At 43.9% G+C, this 23,240-nt stretch overlaps 1 protein-coding gene across 4 annotated transcripts; it reads right to left on the minus strand.

The window, feature by feature from the left end:
• Positions 1 to 1,008: 1,008 nt before the first annotated feature.
• Positions 1,009 to 22,918, minus strand: LOC147447038 (uncharacterized). Of its 4 annotated transcripts, none has more exons than XM_086522941.1 (7): positions 22,561 to 22,918; positions 22,376 to 22,485; positions 4,398 to 4,443; positions 2,412 to 2,525; positions 2,181 to 2,315; positions 1,563 to 1,655; positions 1,009 to 1,481 (listed from the first exon to the last, which is right to left on the minus strand). In XM_086522941.1, the coding sequence occupies exons 1-7, from the start codon at positions 22,765 to 22,767 to the stop codon at positions 1,251 to 1,253; spliced, it is 936 nt and encodes a 311-aa protein (XP_086379067.1). In that variant the 5' UTR covers positions 22,768 to 22,918; the 3' UTR covers positions 1,009 to 1,250. The 4 variants fall into 4 exon arrangements, with proteins under 4 accessions (XP_086379067.1, XP_086379066.1, XP_086379065.1 ...); XM_086522940.1 differs by having other exon boundaries at positions 2,181 to 2,319; positions 2,416 to 2,525; positions 22,561 to 22,916; XM_086522939.1 differs by having other exon boundaries at positions 4,230 to 4,443; positions 22,561 to 22,916.
• Positions 22,919 to 23,240: the final 322 nt, after the last annotated feature.

Consider the following 23,240-nt stretch of genomic DNA (forward strand, 5'->3'; position numbering starts at 1 on the left):
AGGCAACACGTCCACAAGGTGATGGTTATGATACAATCCTGACATTGCCAATTTTTTCATGGGTCACAATTTCCATTGCAAGCAACTTCGTTAAAGGAACTATACTTTATCTTCAAGACATGGATGATGAGCCCAAGTTAAGGAGTGGATTTGGTTATAAGAATAAACAAAGATGGTCGCAGTGGCCTCTCCATTTGTGTGATCATGCCCATCTAGTACATGTGATCACGTCCATTGAGTGGACGATGGTTGGCACACAATGGGCACGCAATCTAGTTTAGTTCACGTCTCTCATGTACTTGTTCAAACTTGTTACCATGCAACATAGGGAGAGTTTTTGACAATTGCAATGTGCAAGTTTAGGCAGCAGGACAAGGGGGCTCTAGTAATGTTTTTTGAAGTACTGAATCAAGTGATGGAAGAGAATACTCATCATCAATCATCAAAGGGAAAATTTTGTTGGTTTGATGGCTGAGGAGGATAGGAAATGCACTAGCATGTGTGTGTGTGTGTATGTGTGTGTGTGTGTGTGTGTGTGTGTGTGTGTGTGTGTGTGTGAGAGAGAGAGAGAGAGAGAGAGAGAGAGAGAGAGAGGTCTTTTCACTAACATTACGAGGACAACTAGAAGTTATTTGCACAAAAATACATATATATATATATATATATATACCTCAAACCAAACAAAGCATAGGGAGATCTGTGAATTCGCTTAAGGGAAGTTACAAGTTCGCATGTATAGAAGGGGGTTCTTTAAGCCATCTTGAATGGTGAACTGGTGTAAGAAGATCCCCAAGCTTGGTTATCTTCATATTCATCTAATGTGATACCAATCTTATCTTACAACAGTATATTTAATCAAATAAAGCATTAATAGCACAATTGCACTAATTGAGCCAAGTAGTTTTCTAGATGATGTTTAGATCAAATAAGAGTGAAGAGCACCAAGTCAAATTCTCATACGTCACTCATCGAAAATAGAACTACAGAGCCATCTCTCTGAGACAAGAGTAATCCACAAACAATCCATTTAATAGCTGACTAGTCATACATTGATACTTTTAAATGAAACTAGTTACGCTTTCAGCTAGTTACTGTCCAAGCATTTGAAGCATTTTTCAAGAAAAACATTTATACAACATTGATATTCACATCATTTTTGAGATAAGAATGCACATAATTTTTGACATAGAGAATGCACACTCTTCCAGATTACTCAGCAGCTATCAATGACACTTTTAAGTCATCAGCACTCATGACTCCGCTTTTACTTGAGCTTCTTTAAGCCTTTCCTGAAGAATTTCTAACCTTCCAGAGGTTGGTAGCTTCAGAGCCATCAGAGCTCTTCGCAACTCTGCTTTATCCATCTGTTTGATTTCATATTCAGTGAGAGGTTTCGCCAAGGACTTGGGTAGAGGAGGCGGCGGTGGCTCACTACCGCCCAGCATTCGTGGGGAACCTTTCCATGGTATAGTCTTTCTAGCCTGCCTTACAATTACTGTATAGTTATCATGTTATAACAACAAAGCTATGACCTCAACAGAACTTCATTTAGCACAACACACCTCTTCAACAAGTCTCTCAAGCTCCTGGTAGGTGGGCTGCTGAGCCTGCCGGCCTATTAAATCACTAGTGCCATCCCCAGCCATGAGGTAGACCTTTGTGAAAACAAAGGAAATATTAGCACAGTCAATAATTCGAGCACTGTGAAACCAAGGACAAAAATGTTCAGAAAAAAGGTTAAGGCCTTAGAATAAAAAATTATGGTAACTTCTTGTCAGTGAAACGTCATGTCTTTTACTTAATTAGGGAAATGTTTCAAGGCTCACAATGTCTCACCTCTCTGGACCTGTCGACACACATTTCATAGTGACCAATGACCATGCCAATCAGACTGATTGATGAGTAAATGTAGGAAAATGCAGCTACGTGCAGCTTTATGGAAACGGTGGTCACTTGCAAAGAGAGAGACATTGATTCTACGGGGCAACTTCTCTTAATTTTGCTCCCTAAGCATCTAAATGCTTCCAAGGTTGAGGATATCCAGTGTTCATGATGGTCATCAAAACTATCGCACTATATTGTAGCATCACAACTTGGTGTGTATGCTACAAACAACAAATGGCTCCCTTACCTGATATTCCATACATCTACTAGCAGCACAGCTCATGGTGAATACTTACATGCCAATCTTCGGGAAAGCATTTCAACAACCTCACAACCCCGCCAGAACTTCCAGCTACCACATTTGAGGCCTCGCCAATACGTTGCTCCAGAAGAACATAAGTTGGTTCGAAAGAGTTTAGGAATTCTTCAGCCTGTCTGCCAGAAAAAAAATACGTTAATATGGAGCATCAATGTCACTGGCAAAAAAAGCCCACAAGAACTATACGACACGAAGATGGCCCAAATACATGCCTTTTCCAAGGACCAAAGCCAAAGTCTGAAACAATCTGGCCTGACGAGCGCCATTGCGGATTCACAATCAATGTGGGCCTTTTAACCTCACTCTGAAGTATTGACTTGATCTGTGCTGATAAATACATGTAAAAGAAAAATCATAAACTGTGGCTTCTCAATTACAAATGCACCAATTAAAAACTCTGTAGTCCTATGCTTCTAAACTAATAACGGTTTTATGGTATTTCAAACAAGTAAGAAGTCATATGATCCAAAAGATAAATACTACCTTGCTACTTCAGATAAAATCTATACTGCAGAGTCTTGCAGCATATTCTTCACAGTTTTTAAAATTCTATGCCTATGATTTAAAATGAAAAGTTCATAGTAAATCAGCTCAGGAGAAACATACCTGATTAATTTTGAAAAGCAAATGATAAGTCAATACACTAGTAGCCATCCAGAAGACTACATAAACATGAGCTCCAGGGCATTTATAGGCTAAATAATATTGAATACACATAATAGCACCCTCATCACCTGCTGAATGCTGAAAAGCGGAAGCAGAAGTATCTATAACGTTTTCTTCATCACATGGACTCTTGGCACATACTCATATGAGCGCGCACACAAGCAATACACACTGAGTTCTTTCATAGCTGTCACATACAAGAAGACTCGACTATCATAAGCCTAGCAAGGGGTTTCTTTTTTTGGATGGGGGTTCTTTCTTTTGGTCACTCCATAACATAGTTACCAGGAACGGGGAACTTGGAACGGCAACTCCCATAAAATGCCATTCCCTGTTACGGATACTCACGTCTGAAACACGGAACAGGGTCCAGAACGGGAACCTAGAATGGGAGCATGGAACAGAGACCTGAAAACGGCCATTCCCTGTAACTATGCTCCATAACAGCTCTTGGTAGATACTAAAGCCACCACGGGACATGAGGTGAAACCCTCAACAGAAGCCAAAAGCCACTTACTGAGGGAACCCTAGCTTAAGTGCCAGAGAAAAGCAGTTCCTTCCTGTGAAAAGGAATTGTGCACTCATCATCGCATAGGCTCCAACTCCTACCTCCACCTTGCATTGATTTCCTCTTGATTTAGAGGCACACTCTACCACTAGAGAGGAGTGCTCTTTGGAGCAGTAGACACTAAGTTATCTTCATCATCCAACTCTCACCACCACTCAAGAAGGACAAAAAGAGAGATCGGTCTCTAATTCACTATTTATCTCTCAAATGAAAAATTGCACCCATATATGCTTAGTGATAGTGGGTATAGTGGCACCGTCCACAAGGTGCGTGGGAGGAAGAGGAGCAATGAAGAGAGGAAGACAGAGAGGTTGTGCATGATTGTTTGGGTGTCTTTGTGTGTGGATGACATAAGGTGTGTCCGTGTCTTCATGCATTTGTCTCTCCCCATCTCTCTGTTGCAAACCATCCAGGAAAGGAGAAAAGTGAGATAGGCAAGCTGGTCGGAGATTGGGGCCAATCATGGTAACTTCAAATCAAATACCATTATGCGTGACAACTTGTGCTGCCTCATCGTATTTTACATCTAAACATCCACCTTTGCAAACTGTACAAAGAGTGCTCCAAACTACTAAAAAAACTTGAGACTACTTCTCTACATAATAAGCTAGCTTTGCTAAGTAACTCCCAACTGATAAATCAAACAAGACATCAATAGAGTCTAGATATCATATTTCTTTAAAAAAATTATTCTGAAATGTACTAGCTAGAACTTCTACTTTAACTCCAAAAGACTCTTTCCTCTTTAAGGAGGAAAATGATGCCTAAATAGCTTTTACAAAAGGTACCCACCTGTTTCAAGGTCTCTGCAATTGGAAACACAATAGCAGCAATAGACTTATCCAAAGGGTATAACGCAGCAACAGGATCCATCTCATTCTCAAGCTCACCGATTCGCTTTACAAGTATTTCTTCATTTCCATCTCTGTTGTTCAATCTTTTAAGTATAGATGTAGTTACCTTGCAACACGCCATAAATTCATCTCTTATGCTGCATGGATAGTCCCTATTCACAAAACACACAACAACCAGGCTCATTGTTGCAAAGTGAAGCTTACAAACATATCAAAACTAGTAAACTTTGAGTAAAATCACGTCGTCAAAAAGTGAGTGTGTGTGTTGTTGTTGTTGTTTTAAATTAATACATATACACAAAAGAACATAATAGTTCAAAAGACAACTGGCTTTAAACTAGGGACAAGGAGTAGCACAAAAACATTATTTTTGTACATAGATATGAGAATGAGGTTTCATTCTAATGTTTTTGTACATGGGGTAGTCTGCAATGATTATTCTATAATGTGACGAGAGTCATGTACATTAGCAACGGACAACAGCTAAGCCAAAAAAGATTCCAAGAAAGGATAGAGTCCTCAGCGACATCCATGCAAATAAGACAATAGATAATTTGGTCTTGAATACGTTTTACAAGTGTCGATGGACTTTATCAGTTGTTATCCATGTCCATCTTACAATCTTTTTTTACTTTAAACCCATTGTCCAAATTAAATCTGTTTGTTTTAGTTTTAAGTAAAAAATTTGTTATCTTTTTTTGTTCCTTTTAAGTTTTTAACTTGTAATCAAAAAGGGCATCACTCCTTAAAGATTCAAGTGAGTTTTGTAGGTTATAGATAAGGTTATTATTTACCCCAGTTTTTAAGAGTTTTAATATCTAGTTTATCTAGTTTAGATTCTGATCAGAAGGCCCCTACCCCTTCTGATCCAAGTGTTTTGAAACCCATATTTTCCCAAAGGTCTTTATTTATGTATCTTGCTTACATATGCCAATCAATCTTTGCATACTTGAATCAATGGTGCCATAAATGTTTTTGCAGAGACCTCCCTTGTGATCCTTTCAAAGAAAGTTCTATGACAGATGCTACTCTATTTAAACCGCCGAAATATAGGATTGAATTGAGATAAGTATAGTTGTTCCTAAATAGCCTAAGAACATTTTAAAAACCTATGTCAGATTAGTATTTTTTATGTCAAAGGAATCTTTGCTTTGATCAAAAGAGATTAGCCATGCCATTGCTACATTTATTTGAACATGAGTAAAAACCGAAATGTATCTGAAAAAAATCCTGCTTAGGGACGAAGCTTTAGTTCGCTCAATCAATTATTTTTTTGAAAAAACAATCCTAAGTAGTAAATTGCCACAGTACAACCATGCCTTGAGAAGGAGCTTAAGTTTGCTAAATCAATCTCCAGGTAAACCATATACCACATTTTTTTGAAAAGATATATACACATAGGCAAATTTTATGCCTTCTCACTTCCAGAAAAAAAGAACCATCAAGCAAATCAATCAGCAGCGGCATAACCAATAGGATGCCCCCCCTTTTTTCAAAAAAATTATACGCAGTGGGCCGAAACCAATTTCCAAGTGTATGCTCGTTGTGACAGAAAAAAACCAGTAGGTTTAGTGCAAGATGTGCTAAACCGAAAGCTAGGATAAGCACCTCTGTGTGTGTGTGTGTGTGAAACCGGCCTGTATGATCCAAAAAGGGCGGTAGACTTTACTTTAAACCTTGATTTAGCTTTCACCCATTATTAGTCGTCTATTTTACTTGTATTTTCAAGACACAACAAAGGGGAGAGGGATACAGGCTGCTAGATTGCACCTGTATGAGTAGACAGACACCAGATTGGCCCCTAACTTAGGCGCCCCTTTCGGTATTTCTTTATTGTTCAAAAGAGGGAATAAACGCTGTGGTTCCTACAAGCTGCCCCGCACAAACTCGGCTGAATTTCCACTGTTCCAGCCCGATTTCGGCAACATAACTGTACTAGAACCCTTCACGGTCAGTATTCCCACGCATTGACTGACTTTCCCGACGCATACGGGCACTTTGCAAAACCTGGCGAGAATCTGCAGCACGCTGAATTCTTTGTTTTCAGCCCTGAAAATACGCCAGATCGCCTGTACAGCGGTCCCCTTGCGTCCCCGAACCTCCTGGGGGTATTAGGGTCCGTTTAGGGCCAAAACCCTAAACCTGCAAAAATACACAGCAGGCTGTAATTCACTGTTTCGGGCTCCGTTCCGCGTGCCGGTCGCATCCCTAGCAAGTCCTCGAGCTCCCGCACCTGTAGGGCTACTTGCCCTTTGAATCGGACGAGATTTCTGGCGTGAAACCTCTCCGAATTCACCTGTACCTGCGGGGGGATTAGCCGCTAGCTAATCTAGTACCTGTGCAAGAGGCTCTTGCCTCGGCAATCGCGCATGAACCCACACAACTGTACATTGGTCAAATGAAGAGCCCACTAGAGGGGCATAACATACTGCCAAAGGGGAGAGAGAGGGCAGTGCGTAGCGTGCAGGGCATCACTCCTGGCACCGCACTGTGCATAAGAGGGAAAGCAAGCACTCCATAGCTCTTAACCTGTGACAAAATCTGAAAATGAGGCTCTCTCCTCTTCAAATTCAGCGCCACTTCTTGTTGCATAAGGCAAGTGCACCAGAAGGTGCCACTTGGCACTTTTACAAGCATTTTCCCGTTTCGGGGTTGCCGCCTAAAAATATCCCAACCGGTGGCCCAGTTGACTTCACGGCAGAGTAAGAAAATGTTCCCTTTGTCATTCTGGAGGTAATGACGCCAACACATTTTCAGGTCCCAAAATAGCAGTTCCCTAAATTTTAGGAGATGCTGCCATTGTATCTTTCTAGGTCATCCGACCCTCTTTGTACACTGCGGCCACATCCAGAACTGAAATGTAGCCTCTGTAGCAAAGGATTCCACTTTGGCTAGTCAATGACCCCACTTGGCTAACCATAGTCCTTGTCCAACCTTAGTGCTCTCTTGCCCTCAGGCTTGGACTCCCTCTGGACAGTTCCACACTAGCTATGCAATGCAGGGCAGTTAGATTTCCCGAGGGGTGTTTCCAAAAAGTGAAAGTAAATAGATAATAAGAAAGAAATCAACAAAAAGGATAGATAGTAGTCACACGCTGGTGACATACCCCCCTCTTGAAATCTCAAACGTCCTCGTTTGCATCTATGTCGTACATGCTTACTGTCAACACTGATGTATTCAACACCTGTCGACACATATACGACACATACATGCTCATTGTCAACCCTGGTGTATTCAACACCTCGTCGACTCATGTATTGCCTGCGTGTGAACCCTGTCCCAATGACATAGTGGTAGCTTCGCACTCTGCCATTGCTTTGAGTCACTAACTTTCCAATGACAAAATGATAGCTGCACATTTTGCCACTGTCTTATCATACACGTTGGATCCCGTAACACTTTCGAGCATACCCAAACCGACAGTTTAAGAATGCAGTTACACATGTACTCTTCAATAGAAGCAATCACTGTATCCTTGACAAACTGACAAGAAATACTCACTTCTATAGCACTAACCAAACTTTTGGACATTCCATAAGAGCAATTGCCAAACTGACAATCTGTACAGCTCTAACATTCATGTAACAGGTATTTCATTTGAGCTCACTTTAAATACCATGTACATCATTTGTTTCAGAAGCCATTGTCACACTGACAATCCATGTAGCTTTGAAACTCAAGGGGTCAAGGTAGGTTGCAAATCGAAGGCTTCCAAGTAGAGTGATAACACAGTTGGTGACTCTGCAAGTTCACCTTCTTCCATCCACTTAGCATCCATTGTTGGATAGTTTCTGAACTTTACCAAGTAACGCCTCGCAACCTTGCCTTTCACTTTCCTTTCTTTGTGTGCCAAAATCTGTTCAGGGAGCAAGATCTCGTCAAGTTCCTCGACTTCCGGCTGATCTTCAGCTGGCATATCTTCTGGCACATCACCCACATAGGGTCTGAGAAGACTCACATGAAACGCATTGTGAATCTTCCAACTGTCAGGCAATTTCAGCCTATATGCAACATCACTGATTATGTCGCATACTTGAAAAGGCCCATAGTAACGCATGCTGAGCTTTGGAAAGAGTCTTTCCTTGCCCTTCATCTTCTTTAACCTTGCCTTTTCAAACCGTAGAAGCACCCAATCACCAAGTGAATATACCACTTCACGACGGTGACGATCAGCTGCTTTCTTTTGCTTTGCCTGAGTCCTTTCTAAGGCCACTTTGACCTTCTTGTACATTTCATCCATGTCTTGAACATACTTATCTGCTTCAAATATCTTGTCCTTTGTATGCAGTATGGGAGGAACTTTCTTGCCACCTTCAACTATCTCAAAAGGTGCCTTGCCAATTGATGAATGCACTGTATTATTGTATGCATACTCCACCAATGGCAAATACTGCTCCCACTTTCCTTTATGCTCTGACACATAGCACTTCAGCAGATCTAGGACAGTAGAATTTGCCTCTTCTGACTGCCCATCTGTTTGAGGATGAAATGACGAAGAGAATTTGAGCGTGGTACCCATATTCTCAAACAAGCCTCTCCAGAACAAACTAGTCATGCGTGGATCACGGTCGCTAATAATCGACTGTGGCATGCCATGATACTTGAAAATATTGCTCATAAACAAGCGTGCCATCTGATCTGGCTTTATCTTCTTCCTGACAGGAATAAAATGAGCCTGTTTGCTGAATCTGCAAATAATGGTCCAAATACCATCATTTCCTGTCTGCGTTCTTGGAAGATCAAAGATAAAATCCATAGCAATACTTTCCCATGGTTTATCTGGAATAGGTAGTGGTTGCAATAACCCTGGTGCCTTTTGCCTGTCAAACTTGACCTTTTGGCATATTAGGCATTCTCGCACAAAGGCATCCACATCCCTTCTCAATGTAGGCCAATAGAAGAATGTCTCAACCGCTTTAACTGTAGCATCGATACCACGATGCCCTGCATACGGTGGGACATGACTCTCTTCCATGACTTTGCGTCGCAATGGCTTTGTGACACACAATCTGCCATGCATCATCATGAACCCGTCTTTAAGAAGATAGTGTTCATGACGTTGTCCATCCATTAGTTGCTCGAAGACCCTTGCAAAATCTTCATCATTTGCATACTCTCATATCATCAAGTTCATGATGATAAGGAATCGACACAGCTGAAATTTGTGGCTTTCTTGACAAGGCATCAGCCACAACGTTCTTCTTGCCTTCCACATGCACAATCTGAAAATGGAACATGGACAAGATATTTGCCCATCGCATATGCTTCTCAGATAACTTTGTCTGTGTCAAGAAGTATCGCAAGGTCTGATGATCCGTTTGGACAACGAAATCTGCACCTAGCAGGTAGTGTTTCCAACTTAAGAGCGCATGAATCACAGCCAGTAACTCTTTCTCATAGACCTGCATGGTCATCTCTGGCCCTTGCAAAATTCTGCTCTCATAGGCTACTACCCTGCCATCTTGCATTAGCACAGCACCAATGCTACTACCGCAGGCATCACACTGGACCACAAATGACTTCCTAAGATCTGGCAACACAATGACTGGATCCAAAGTCATCTTTTCCTTTAAGAGATTAAAAGCTGAAATCTCTTTTTGTGTCCATCTAAAGGTGACTGCCTTCTTTTGAAGAGCATGTAAAGGTGAAGCAATCTCAGCGAAATTTCGGATAAACCTTCTGTAATAGGAGCATAGTCCCAAAAAGCTTCGGACATCATGCACCGTCTTCAAATTTGGCCATGACTTGATCGCTTCGACTTTTGCAAGATCCATTCTGACACCGTCCTTTGAGACAATGTGTCCCAGAAAGTGAATCTCTTCCAGAAAAAACTCACTTTTCTTTGCATTGATGAGCAACCTATGACTGCGTAGCTCTTTGAACACAATGGCCAAGTGATGCCTATGCTCCTCTTCATTCTTTGAGTAGACTATCATGTCATCAAAGAATGTACCAACAAACTGCTGGTGTGGACGGAAAATTCTGTCCATCATCCTATTAAACGTAGCAGGAGCATTTGTGAGACCAAAGGGCATCACTAAAAATTCGTAAAGGCCAAACGTTGTTCTAAAAGCAGTCTTGTGCACATCCTCTGATCTAATGCGGATCTGATGATACCCACTCTTTAGATCTATCCTGCTAAACATAGCTGCTCCTTCTAATTTGTCCATAATATCATCAATTCTAGGTATAGGGAACCTATTCTTGATGGTATTCTTGTTCAGTGCACGGTAGTCGATGCACATACGCCATGAGCCATCCTTTTTCTGCACCAACAACACTGGAGAACAGAATGGAGATGAACTGGGCTGAATCAGCCCTTTTTCTAACAACTCCTGTACTTGGCCCATTATCTCTTTCTGCTGAGCCGCACTAACCCTGTACGGAGGCTTATTTGGTGGGCTACTGCCTGGCACCAAATCTATCGCATGGTCCTCGGGTCTCTCTGGCGGTAATTGAGACGGTAATGAATCGGAAAAACAGTCACTATACTGTTGTAAAAACATTGACCTTTCTTTATCTAGCACAGATAAATTTGATTCATCACAATCTGACACTTCACGTGCAAAAACCAAGTACGCAGAAAGATGCTTTTTCATTACAGAAGTAATAGCAGAAGCTGATACAGTAGGAATAGACTCCCCTTTAAGCTTTACATCCAGAATGTGAGTCTTTCCCCTGCTCTGTACAGTGATCTTTTTGTTGTAGGCATCCATGATTCCCTGTACACGAAATAACCAAGGAATACCTAACAACACATCACATCCGTCCAGTGGCATGATGTAAAATTCTTCAGCATCTACATAGGACTGGATATGTAGACGCAACTTTCCAATGATGGGTGTCACAGCCTCTGTATGGCCAGGACATGCCAAACCTGCCTCTGCTGTATACCCCATCTCTTCAGGTCTGATTCCCAACTTTGAAGCCAATTCTGGGGAAATAAAGTTGGCTTTGGCACCTGGATCAAAGAAGATAAGCACTGTTTGATCCCTAACCTTTCCCCATGCTCTGCAAAGCTCACTTGCATCTGAATTTGGCTTGTCGCCCACCATATCTGGCACTAGACCAGCCATGGGCTTCTTTCCCTTCCTGTCCTCCTTGTCTTCAGAATCAGCTGGCCTTTTCTTTGTAGGACAGTTGTAAGCAATGTGGCCAGGCTGCTCACATATAAAGCATTTGTTCTCTGTCCTCAGGACCTTCTTTTGCTCTTCTGACTTGCGAGGAAAACGTCTTTTCCATTTCTTTGCTGGTCCTTTTTCTGATTCAGCCGTAGCTTTGTCTTTCCCTGCGTTGGCTGACTCCTGAGTCCCTTTAGGAGCCTCATTGGGAACGTGCTTCTTGGCTGAATTTTTCTTGCCTGATCCTGCCTTGACGCCAGTGTTAAATTCACAATCTTCTCCCTTGAGCAAACCATTGCCAGTGTTTGCTACCTCGATGAGCTGCGTCAAAGTAGTGACTTTTGTCTTCGTACAGTACTTTCTCAATCCTTTAGGTAGGCCACAACAGTATTTTTCAATCTGTTCTGTCAATGGCACAAACCTATAGGAAGTTACTGGAAGTAGAGCTTTCCAAAACTTCCGATTGTAATCATCCAGATTTCTGCAAGTGGCAGCATTAAGCTGGTGCCATTCTGTCATGACATCTGCTTCGAAATCATCAGATAACCATGCTGCTGCAAAAATCTGCTTGAAGTAAATCCATGTGGACGGAGCTTGCCCTTGAAGCAATAAAGTTGTCCACCATTGTCCCGCATTCCCTGTCAAGAAAGTGGCTGCCTTGCGGACCTTTGAAGCCTCTATAAAGTTTCCCCCTGCATAGGCCTTGTCAAACTGCTGGAGGAATGAAAGAGCCTTCTTCCTGTCATCAAACCCTGTAAAGGTCGTGAATGACACTCCTTTGCCACCTTCTTTGTACGGAGTTGGCCTCTCCAGCGGCGTTAAATTGTCATATGGAAGTGACTGAAACATGGGAACACTAATAGGGTTCATCTGTGTTCCTTGGCCGCTATTAACTTGACCTGGAAATGCCATATTTGGCTGCTGATTTGTAATTCCAGCCATACCAAAATTTGCTTGTGGCATCCCAAATTGTCCCTGAGTGCTTTGAAACCCTGGTTGCATACCCATGACACTGTACATGGGGTTAGGCATCATCGTTTGAGCACCCCCAAACACTGTTCCTGGCGTATAAAACTGATTTCCAGGTGCATGACCAGCCATGCTTTGGAATACGGATCCACCTCCAAAATAGCCAGGGTGTACTGAAGGTGGTGGGAAGACCTGTTGCATAGCCTGTAAGTTGCTTCCCTGCCCATTAGAACCAGCTATAGGCTGCTGAAAGGTGGCGGGCTGAATTGGTACAGCTTGAAAAACTGGCATCTCAGCCACCTGTTCTTGCACCTTAGGCATACGTTGTGGAGACTGCATGTTCTCCGTCAAGTGTACAGGTGTTTCCATTGACTGTGCGGTATGAATCACCTGTGTTCGAGTCTTAACAGGCTTTTGAATATGATCCAGTGACCCAACTTGCTGAGACGGAACAGGAGGTTGCAGAAAGGCTAAAAACCTCGGATTCTGCATTACTTGTGTGAACATAGCCACAGCAGTAGCCAACTGGGTCCTGAATATATCATCATCAGTCTGTGGTGGTCTTGAGGACTCACCCACTTCATGTGTCTGTTGACCCTGTGAAGAGGAAACCTCTTCAGTCACATCATCTGGTCTGTCAGCCATAATTACAATTCCCTGTGTCTGGTCTATGATCCCCTGTGTCTTCAAGCCCAAAACTGACCAAGGCTCACTTCTATGGGAAAAAGTGATTTAATCCCGTCGATGGAACCATGAAACCGGCCTGTATGATCCAAAAAGGGCGGTAGACTTTACTTTAAACCTTGATTTAGCTTTCACCCATTATTAGTCGTCTATTTTACTTGTATTTTCAAGACACAACAAAGGGGAGAGGGATACAGGCTGCTAGATTGCACCTGTATGAGTAGACAGACACCAGATTGGCCCCTAACTTAGGCGCCCCTTTCGGTATTTCTTTATTGTTCAAAAGAGGGAATAAACGTTGTGGTTCCTACAAGCTGCCCCGCACAAACTCGGCTGAATTTCCACTGTTCCAGCCCGATTTCGGCAGCATAACTGTACTAGAACCCTTCACGGTCAGTATTCCCACGCATTGACTGACTTTCCCGACGCATACGGGCACTTTGCAAAACCTGGCGAGAATCTGCAGCACGCTGAATTCTTTGTTTTCAGCCCTGAAAATACGCCAGATCGCTTGTACAGCGGTCCCCTTGCGTCCCCGAACCTCCTGGGGGTATTAGGGTCCGTTTAGGGCCAAAACCCTAAACCTGCAAAAATACACAGCAGGCTGTAATTCACTGTTTCGGGCTCCGTTCCGCGTGCCGGTCGCATCCCTAGCAAGTCCTCGAGCTCCCGCACCTGTAGGGCTACTTGCCCTTTGAATCGGACGAGATTTCTGGCGTGAAACCTCTCCGAATTCACCTGTACCTGCGGGGGGATTAGCCGCTAGCTAATCTAGTACCTGTGCAAGAGGCTCTTGCCTCGGCAATCGCGCATGAACCCACACAACTGTACATTGGTCAAATGAAGAGCCCACTAGAGGGGCATAACATACTGCCAAAGGGGAGAGAGAGGGCAGTGCGTAGCGTGCAGGGCATCACTCCTGGCACCGCACTGTGCATAAGAGGGAAAGCAAGCACTCCATAGCTCTTAACCTGTGACAAAATCTGAAAATGAGGCTCTCTCCTCTTCAAATTCAGCGCCACTTCTTGTTGCATAAGGCAAGTGCACCAGAAGGTGCCACTTGGCACTTTTACAAGCATTTTCCCGTTTCGGGGTTGCCGCCTAAAAATATCCCAACCGGTGGCCCAGTTGACTTCACGGCAGAGTAAGAAAATGTTCCCTTTGTCATTCCGGAGGTAATGACGCCAACACATTTTCAGGTCCCAAAATAGCAGTTCCCTAAATTTTAGGAGATGCTGCCATTGTATCTTTCTAGGTCATCCGACCCTCTTTGTACACTGCGGCCACATCCAGAACTGAAATGTAGCCTCTGTAGCAAAGGATTCCACTTTGGCTAGTCAATGACCCCACTTGGCTAACCATAGTCCTTGTCCAACCTTAGTGCTCTCTTGCCCTCAGGCCTGGACTCCCTCTGGACAGTTCCACACTAGCTATGCAATGCAGGGCAGTTAGATTTCCCGAGGGGTGTTTCCAAAAAGTGAAAGTAAATAGATAATAAGAAAGAAATCAACAAAAAGGATAGATAGTAGTCACACGCTGGTGACAGTGTGTGTGTGTGTGTGTGTGTGAGAGAGAGAGAGAGAGAGAGAGAGAGAGAGAGAGAGAGAGAGAGAGAGAGATTTGTGGACACCAAATAGGAGGAGTTTTTATCAGTTTAAACTCTATGCATCCACAAGCATCAAAAGCATTCAACACCAAAAGTATAGATAGAAGTGTAGCACTTGTGCCTCACCTTTAACCGGAGGGGAAGTCACATGCGCACTTCACTTGCGCCACGTGGACAAGCTTCTACTATAGCCTAGAGTCAATCATAGTTAGCATAGGACCTAGCCTGGCACTTTGTGAGCCTCTAGCAGGACGAGCATGCCCAGGCAGGTCATAATTGCCTGGAAGTGCCATCGCACCCCGACTTCTGCAACTAGAATAGCTACTCATTACAAATGATGTTTTTAACCATAATCCGCATCATTTCATAACTCTCAAAAACATAAGACTTTGGTACGGAAATTGAGTTATGTCATTGATGCAGCCAAAGTGTGTCGACCCTAGCAGAGGGCACATGCAGTGATGTGTATGCTTATAGATGCATGGCAGAGGGCTAGAGAAGATGGGAAGAGCTTGTGCAGGCAAGTGACAGTGCAGACGTATGCTTTATGTGGTTTCATAGGCCAAAAGGGCTCCAGATAGGGCCTAGGGCCTGACAATGTGGCAAGTGATAAATGTTCGAGGTGCTGGTTTTTGGCCCAGATATGTAGAGCTTGAAATGCTGAAGGAACAGGTCCTCTCTTGCATAGTACAACATTTCCACATATAGGCATTTTACCGCATGTGAACCGCCTCTTGAGCCACTTATTAATAAGTGACTTTTCAGTCTATTTTTTCCATGGTCATGGGGCTGATTCGGATGCTGCTCGACCCAGCTTCTACCATATATATATGCAGCACTAGAGAGGAGGGAGGAGCAGAAGAACCAAGGGGGATCAGTACCTAGTGTACCAAGCACCCTTCCTCAGAAAAAACTAGCATTTTCATCAGCCTGGCATCAGCGTTTTCAGCCTACCCAAAACGCTAGCAACAGCCAGCGCTTTTGCCATCGATCAGCCTCTTCACCCTCACCATCAACACCCTGTCGTCGCAACAACACAACATTTTCAGTTTTCAGCCCATAGACTCTTCAGCAATTTCAGTTTTCAGCCCATCGTTGTCCCCGGAGATAGCAGGTCAACCCACAGCCTAGCTATCATGATCGTCGGAATACCAAGCATCTTCAATAGTACCCATTAGCACCTCAGCAGCACCACAGTACAAGTACCCCTCGTGGTTGTCATCGTCGTCGTCGACGCAGTACCCCAGCATTTAGCACCCCTTGCGTTTTGTGCCTCGCTCAGCGTAGGGATCTTTAGGACCTCCGTGTCCTTAGCACCCAAGTACCTTCAGTACCCGCAGTACCAAGTACCAAGAACTTTGCAGTACCCAGCACTTAGCCTCTCAGGTACCAAGCATCCACAGCAATACCCCTCAGTATCTACCACAGTACCCTTCAGTATCTCAATAGTACCAAGCATCAGCATCAAGTACCCATCAGCATCTCATCACTTAGCATCATTGTATCAGCATCTCATCACTTAACATCATTGTATCAACATTGTGTAAGAAATAAAGAAAGTATTTGCCCTCGCAATAGAGCAAGGGGGCCCTTGAGGGTTGTTGGGACCCGACATACGGTGCCGTCTCTCTTTTCTCTCTCTGCGTCTCTCTCCTTCATTGTGTTCAATTCAATTTCTCTTTTCAAGTGAAGTTGAGTAACCTTGTGTTTCTACGGAGTACTAGCTGGCAGATGCGAGCAAAATCCTTAACACTTCCGCTGCACCTGACAATTTGGGACCCCATCTGGTGTTAGTCTTCTTTCTCTCTCTCTCACTCACCGAACCTTGACTCACGGTATCATTCTCTCTCCTCTCTCTATTCTTAGCATCTCTCATTATGTGCCGTGCAGAGCACTCATCCTGAGATATCACCATCAACAATAACAAGAGACTCAACGGGCTGCAATTGAAAGGAGAAGATTGGCTCTAGAGAGGAAACATGAAGCTCATTCGGAAAAATATGAACCCCAAAGGCGCCTTGTAAGCGCAACCAATCAAATTTGAGTCAACAATAGGACATAAAAGGGGGGGCATGTGAAACCAGCCCGTGGGGCGGTAGGCGTTGGCTTTCACCCGAAATTCTTTACTTTAAACACACACAGAGTACTTTGCAAAGATAAACTGTAACGAGGATTAACACCTAAGCACACACACGGCTCGGAAGCTAGAATGCCCCGAGCAGACGCCGACAACCTGTAGGCCCCAAAATTGGCGCCCCTTTCAGTATTTCTTTATACTTTGAGAGGGTAAATTTACAAACTAGAGTCCTAGGAATCCTTTGTCTATATCCAACTAGATACCACTTGATTTGGCTAAATTTCGGTAGCATAACAGCCCCAAAACTTGCGCGAAACAAATTCGCCTATTGGAACTCACTTCCACTAGCATAAATCCTCTGATTCCTGTCCAAAAACAGTAAATTCAGCACGCTGTATTTACTGGTTTTTGCCTTGTTTTCAGCCCCAAACAATCCCCTAGCTGTCCTCTGCCAGTGGGGCACTATTCCCAATGGTTCTGGCGTCCGTATGGCTGAAAAACAGTCAATTTACAGCACATACACAACACTGAAAACGCACCTGTACGGTGAGGTTATGACCCTCACCAGTGCCTGCTTTGGAGTAGCAGTTAGCTACCCCTGTTCCTGCTTAAGAAGGCTCTTGCCTCAGCACAAAAGCATGAAACCACACAGTTGTACATCAGTCAAATGAAGAGCCCTCTTGTGGGGCATCACATAACTGCACGTAGGGGAGAGAGAGAGCAGTGTGTAGTGTGCAGGTCATCACTCCTAGCACCACACTGTACATAGAAAGGAAAGCAAGCACTCCATAGCTCTTAACCAATGACAGACTCTCAATGAAGCATCCTCCCAGCATAAATCGAGCGCCCCCTCTTCTACCCTTGACCTGTAATGCATCTGTGAACAAATAGATGCAATAAGGGGAAGATTTCCATGGCTGCCAAAACCTGCATATCGCTGAAAACGCAGCAAAACAGCCCTGTAAACATGCATCTGATGCCTTCCGATGCTGAAAATGAGCTCCTTGGACCTAGGCAAAGTCATGGGAAGCTCAAAAATGGAGAGAAATGGTTGAAAATCAGAGTTAAAAGCCTCCAAAACTGCTCCAAAAAGTCAGTTACGAGTTTTGTTCTCCCAGACTTGGTAAATTGACCAAAAATGTGCCACTTGGCACTCATACATGCAATTTCCTCGCATTGGCCTTCCTGCTTAAAAGTCTCTCAACTGGTGCATGAGTTGACTTTATAGCAAAGTAATAAAATGTTCCCCTGGTCATACCGAAGCTAATGACGCGAATAGATTTCGTGGCCCAAAATAGCAGTTCTCTAATTTTTAGGAGATGCTTTCGTTGGGCTCCCACTGGTCATCTGACCATCTATCCTCATTGGGACCGCATCCAAAAGTGCAATGTGGCCCAACTGTCGGATACTTTCTGTTGGTGATCCCACCTTGACTTTATGCCTTTATTGAGTTCACTTCCTAGTATCCACCAACTTGCTAAGTGCGACGGGGGACCTACATGATCTTGAACTGAGCCTAGACATCCTTTTACTTTACAAGTTCCAGTGCCGACCAACTTCCCGTCTGCGAGTGAAACTACCGTTTACATTGGCCATACAATGTCCGACCATTTGCAACTTCAAAAAGAGGGTCTCAAAAATTAAACAAAAATCATTGGAAAGAAACCAACAACTATGGTTAGCAGTTGCCACGTCCTCATGACACTACCCCCCTCTTGAAATCACAAACGTCCTCGATTGCATACCATAAATACATGCCATGGATGATCTTGTGTGGTAAGCACCCTTTTATCATCGTATGTATCCGCAAGAAAGACTGTCAAAACATATGTACAAATGACTTAATGAGACCTTCATACTTTTGTCAAACCGTACACTGCTGTTGCACTGAATCCATGAGTACATTTGAAGTGCTAGCTCTATCATTACCCCTCCTTTGCAGACATTGGGTTGAGGCATACGTAGGCTGTAACCCAAATGCCTCAAGGTAAAGCTGCAATACATTTGGTGACTCTGACAGTTCATGCTCTTCCATCCACTTTGCATCCATAGGTGGATAGTTCTTGAACTTCACCACATAGCATCTTGCAACCTGTCCCTTAACTTTTTACCTTTGCAAGAGGCTCTTGCCTCTGCAAACGAGCATAATTCCACAACACTGACGTACCACCCATAACCAAGCAAGCTCAAATCTCAAGATGATTTACCAATGCGTCATAGAATCCAAGAAATCGCCTCAGAGAATCGGCAAGCAGTGTGTCACCTGGCAAACCCACATCACTCCCGCAGGAGATCTAGTGGCCAATCTACCACCATGAGACCTCTCCCTATCTCATCTTGGTTCGTACTTGCAAACCCTAAAAACGCAACAGAAAATCAGCCCTAATTTGACCACTTTTTGGCAGGGCGAACATGCGGAATTTCTTGTTTGTTCTGTGAAGAGGAACCCTCTTCCATAATGCCCTTCCCTTTGTCGGCCATTGTGTAATCCCGCGTTCTTGTACTCTGTCTCTTTACCCAAAACAACCGAGGCTCACTCTTTGAGGAAAAAGTGATTGATGTCCCGGCAACGGAACCTTGAAACCGGCCCGTGGGGTAGTAGACGTTGGCTTTCACCCGAAATTCTTTACTTAAAACACACACAGAGTACTTTGCAAAGATAACCTGTAACGGGGATTAACACCTAAGTACACACACGGCTCGGAAGCTAGAATGCCCCGAGCAAACGCCGACAACCTGTAGGCCCCAAAATTGGCGCCCCTTTCGGTATTTCTTTATACTTTGAGAGGGTAAATTTACAAAGTAGAGTCCTGGGAATCCTTGATCTATATCCAACTAGATACCACTTGAGTTGGCCAAATTTCGGCAGCATAACAACCCCAAAACTTGCGCGAAACCAATTCCCCAACTGGAACTCACTTCCACTGGCATAAACCCTCTGATTCCTGTCCGAAAACAGTAAATTCAGCACGCTGTATTTACTGGTTTTTGCCCAATTTTCAGCCCCAAACAGTCCCCTAACTGACCTCTGCCAGTGGGGCACTATTTCCAATGGTTCTGGCGTCCGTATGGCTGAAAAACAGTCAATTTACATCACATACACAGAGCTGAAAACGTACCTGTACGGTGAGGTTATGACCCTCACCGGTGCCTGCTTTGGAGTAGCAGTTAGCTACCCCTGTTCCTGCTCAAGGAGGCTCTTGCCTCAGCACAAAAGCATGAAACCACACAGTTGTACATCAGTCAAATGAAGAGCCCTCTTGTGGGGCATCACATAACTACACGTAGGGGAGAGAGAGCAGTGTGTAGTGTGCAGGTCATCACTCCTAGCACCACATCGTACATAGAAAGGAAAGCAAGCACTCCATAGCTCTTAACCTGTGTGACAGACTCTCAATGAAGCATCCTCCCAACATAAATCGAGCGCCCCCTCTTCTACCCTTGACCTATAATGCATCTATGAACAAATAGATGCAAAAAGGGGAAGATTTCCATGGCTGCCAAAACTTGCGTATCGCTGAAAACACAGCAAAACAGACCTATAAACACGCATCTGATGCCTTCCGATGCTGAAAATGAGCTCCTTGGACCTAGGCAAAGTCATGGGAAGCTCAAAAATGGAGAGAAATGGTTGAAAATCAGAGTTAAAAGCCTCCAAAACTGCTCCAAAAAATCAGTTACGAGTTATGTTCTCCCAGACTTGGTAAATTGACCAAAAAGTGCCACTTGGCACTCATACATGCAATTTCCTCGCATTGGGCTTCCTGCTTAAAAATCTCTCAACTGGTGCATGAGTTGACTTTATAGCAAAGTAATAAAATGTTCCCCTGGTCATACCGAAGCTAATGACGCGAATAGATTTCGTGGCCCAAAATAGCAGTTCCCTAATTTTTAGGAGATGCTTCTGTTGGGCTCCCACTGGTCATCTGACCATCTATCCTCATTGGGACTGCATCCAAAAGTGCAATGTGGCCCAACTGCCGGATACTTTCTGTTGGTGATCCCACCTTGACTTTATGCCTTTATTGAGTTCACTTCCTAGTATCCACCAACTTGCTAAGTGCGACGGGGGGACCTACATGATCTTGAACTGAGCCTAGACATCCTTTTACTTTACAAGTTCCAGTGCTGACCAACTTCCCGTATGTGAGTGAAACTACCGTTCACATTGGCCATACAATGTCCGACCATTTGCAACTTCAAAAAGAGGGTCTCAAAAATTAAACAAAAATCATTGGAAAGAAACCAACAACTAAGGTTAGCAGCTGCCACGTCCTCATGACAGCATGGATAACCCATATCTACATGCCTCAAAACTATGTCATGTAGCATATCTATGGAAAGAGCTCAACAATGCGCTCCAAATGCACACTGTCAGACAAATTTGAAGTTAGAATGCTCAAGTTGTGGCCATTCGAAAAAATGTAAAAACTGGTGGGACCGTGGCCACAAGCCCATTCTCATTGGTGTAAAGAGTATATTCCAAAAGCATCTTTGACCCTAAAGGGCTCTTTTGGGGTTCATATTTTTCCTAATGTCAACGCATACCTGCTGAAGAAAAGAGGGTGGCTATGGAGCTGGAGCGTGAGTCTCAAAGAGACCTGCGCATGCAAGAGTTGGTATACCAGTTCCTCTCAAAAGGCGAGCCACCGAGAGCAGCCGCAGAGTCATCACGTAGACCTGGTAGAGATAACGACTCCAACAATAAAGACACTAAGAAGTTGACTTCCAATAAGTATGATGGTAAGATGAATGACACTATGATTTATTCTTGGTTGCATCAATTTAACGCTTACTTTGCTACTAGCCAAAAAAGCGGAAGCAGTAAAGTTTTGACAGCCGCCATGTATTGTGTGGTAATTGGTATCAAGCCTAGCAAGAGGCACTGAGGGCCGAGCATCTTGAGCATGCCGACAATGGCAAGCCACTGTCTTACAGTTAGGTCAACTTCCAAGCTAAGGTCAAGGAAGAACCGCATATGGAAAATAAGGATGTTTTAAGTGTCACACTAAAGGTCTTTTGCTAGTCTTAGGCAGACTGTCATGAATGCCGTGATAGTATTTCATAAACTACACGCATGTAACAGATATTTTCTAGAATGAGCAATTTGAGTTCAAGATTCTTGCTTATCCAATCAGCACCTCTTGGCATCTCATGGAGAAAAGTCTTAATCGAAAAGCAAAATTAACTCCCACATAGTGGCTACACCATATTCAACCGACTAGAATGTAGATGACTTGACACTTCCGAGATAGCAAAGGTGCCACTCACACGAGCATTTCCTACGCCTTCTCCATTCGATTACAAGTGGTTTTGGATGCATACCCATCACCCACACCAACTACCTACTTGCATAGTTAGATATTGATGTTACAACCTTTGAACAAAAAATAGAGAAAATTTAAAACCTTGAACACATCGTCTGGTGACCTTTTAGTACTTGTTCACAATGAAGTGAAGCCTGTGTATGCAAACCACTGATGCAGGGTTAGGCCCGTCAATTGCTGGCATTCAGGTGAAAAACCAGAATTCCAAAACACAAAGCAATCTTCAGCATCCCATTAATTTCAATTTCTTGTGGGAACGATGGGACACAACATGCAGCTGTGGAGAATGTAACTGCATACCTTGGTTCTGTATCTAGATAATTGAACTGCCGCTGATCTACAGGAAGTAAGAAATTAAGAAGTTGCCTTGACTTTCCTTCCTGTACCGCCCTGTCTACTGCATTTGCAGCCTGCATATAAAGGTCAAGATGGCAATATGTAAGCAGACGCCAAGTGCGCAGTATGCGAGAGATAACAGTAAAAACCTGTTGGGAAACCTCCTCGACGGTTTCTGGATTCGAGACTGTCGCAATGAGAGCGAGAGAAAAAGAGGAAGAAGCTCGCACAGGGGTTACCAATGCGAGATTGCTGTAGAAACGAGGACGTGGGCGTCGTCGACAGCTCACAATTTTCAAGCAGGTTGCAAGCTCCCCTTGATGAGGCCAGGCGTAAGCCCCCGACAGAATGCTCATACCTGCTGTAGCTCACACAGGCCAATTCACGAGGGAGCTATGGCGTCGACACGACAGCACTGTTATCTCAAATCACGATGGAAACAAAATAAGGGGGTGGTTGCACACGAATGTGTGCGCCTTGTCAAAGTGGCAAAGAGAACCAGTTTCTCCGCAGCTGCCAGTCGCGGATCACTTTAGGTAAGCTTTTTTTGAAGTCAAAAGGGGACTCATATAAGGATGCCAATCGTAGGTGTTGTTCCCACATGCATTTTGAGACGGTGAAGCTGATTTGAACTTTTTGCTACATTCCGAGATGCTACCCCCCCACTCACAAGGCTCCTCATGCGAGTTTTGAAATGCTTCGAAAAAGGGTGTGAAGCGATGGCGGTTTTGGGCTAGTGTAGGGCAATGAGTTTCTATGCAAAGGGGTGGCTTCAAAAAGACATCATGTTAGCATTGAGAGAGAGGGTCTCCCCCTAGGCAAAAGGGCT

This window comes from Adiantum capillus-veneris, chromosome 11, assembly GCF_014529385.1.
Source record: "Adiantum capillus-veneris isolate H3 chromosome 11, ASM1452938v2, whole genome shotgun sequence".
Taxonomy (NCBI): domain Eukaryota; kingdom Viridiplantae; phylum Streptophyta; class Polypodiopsida; order Polypodiales; family Pteridaceae; genus Adiantum; species Adiantum capillus-veneris.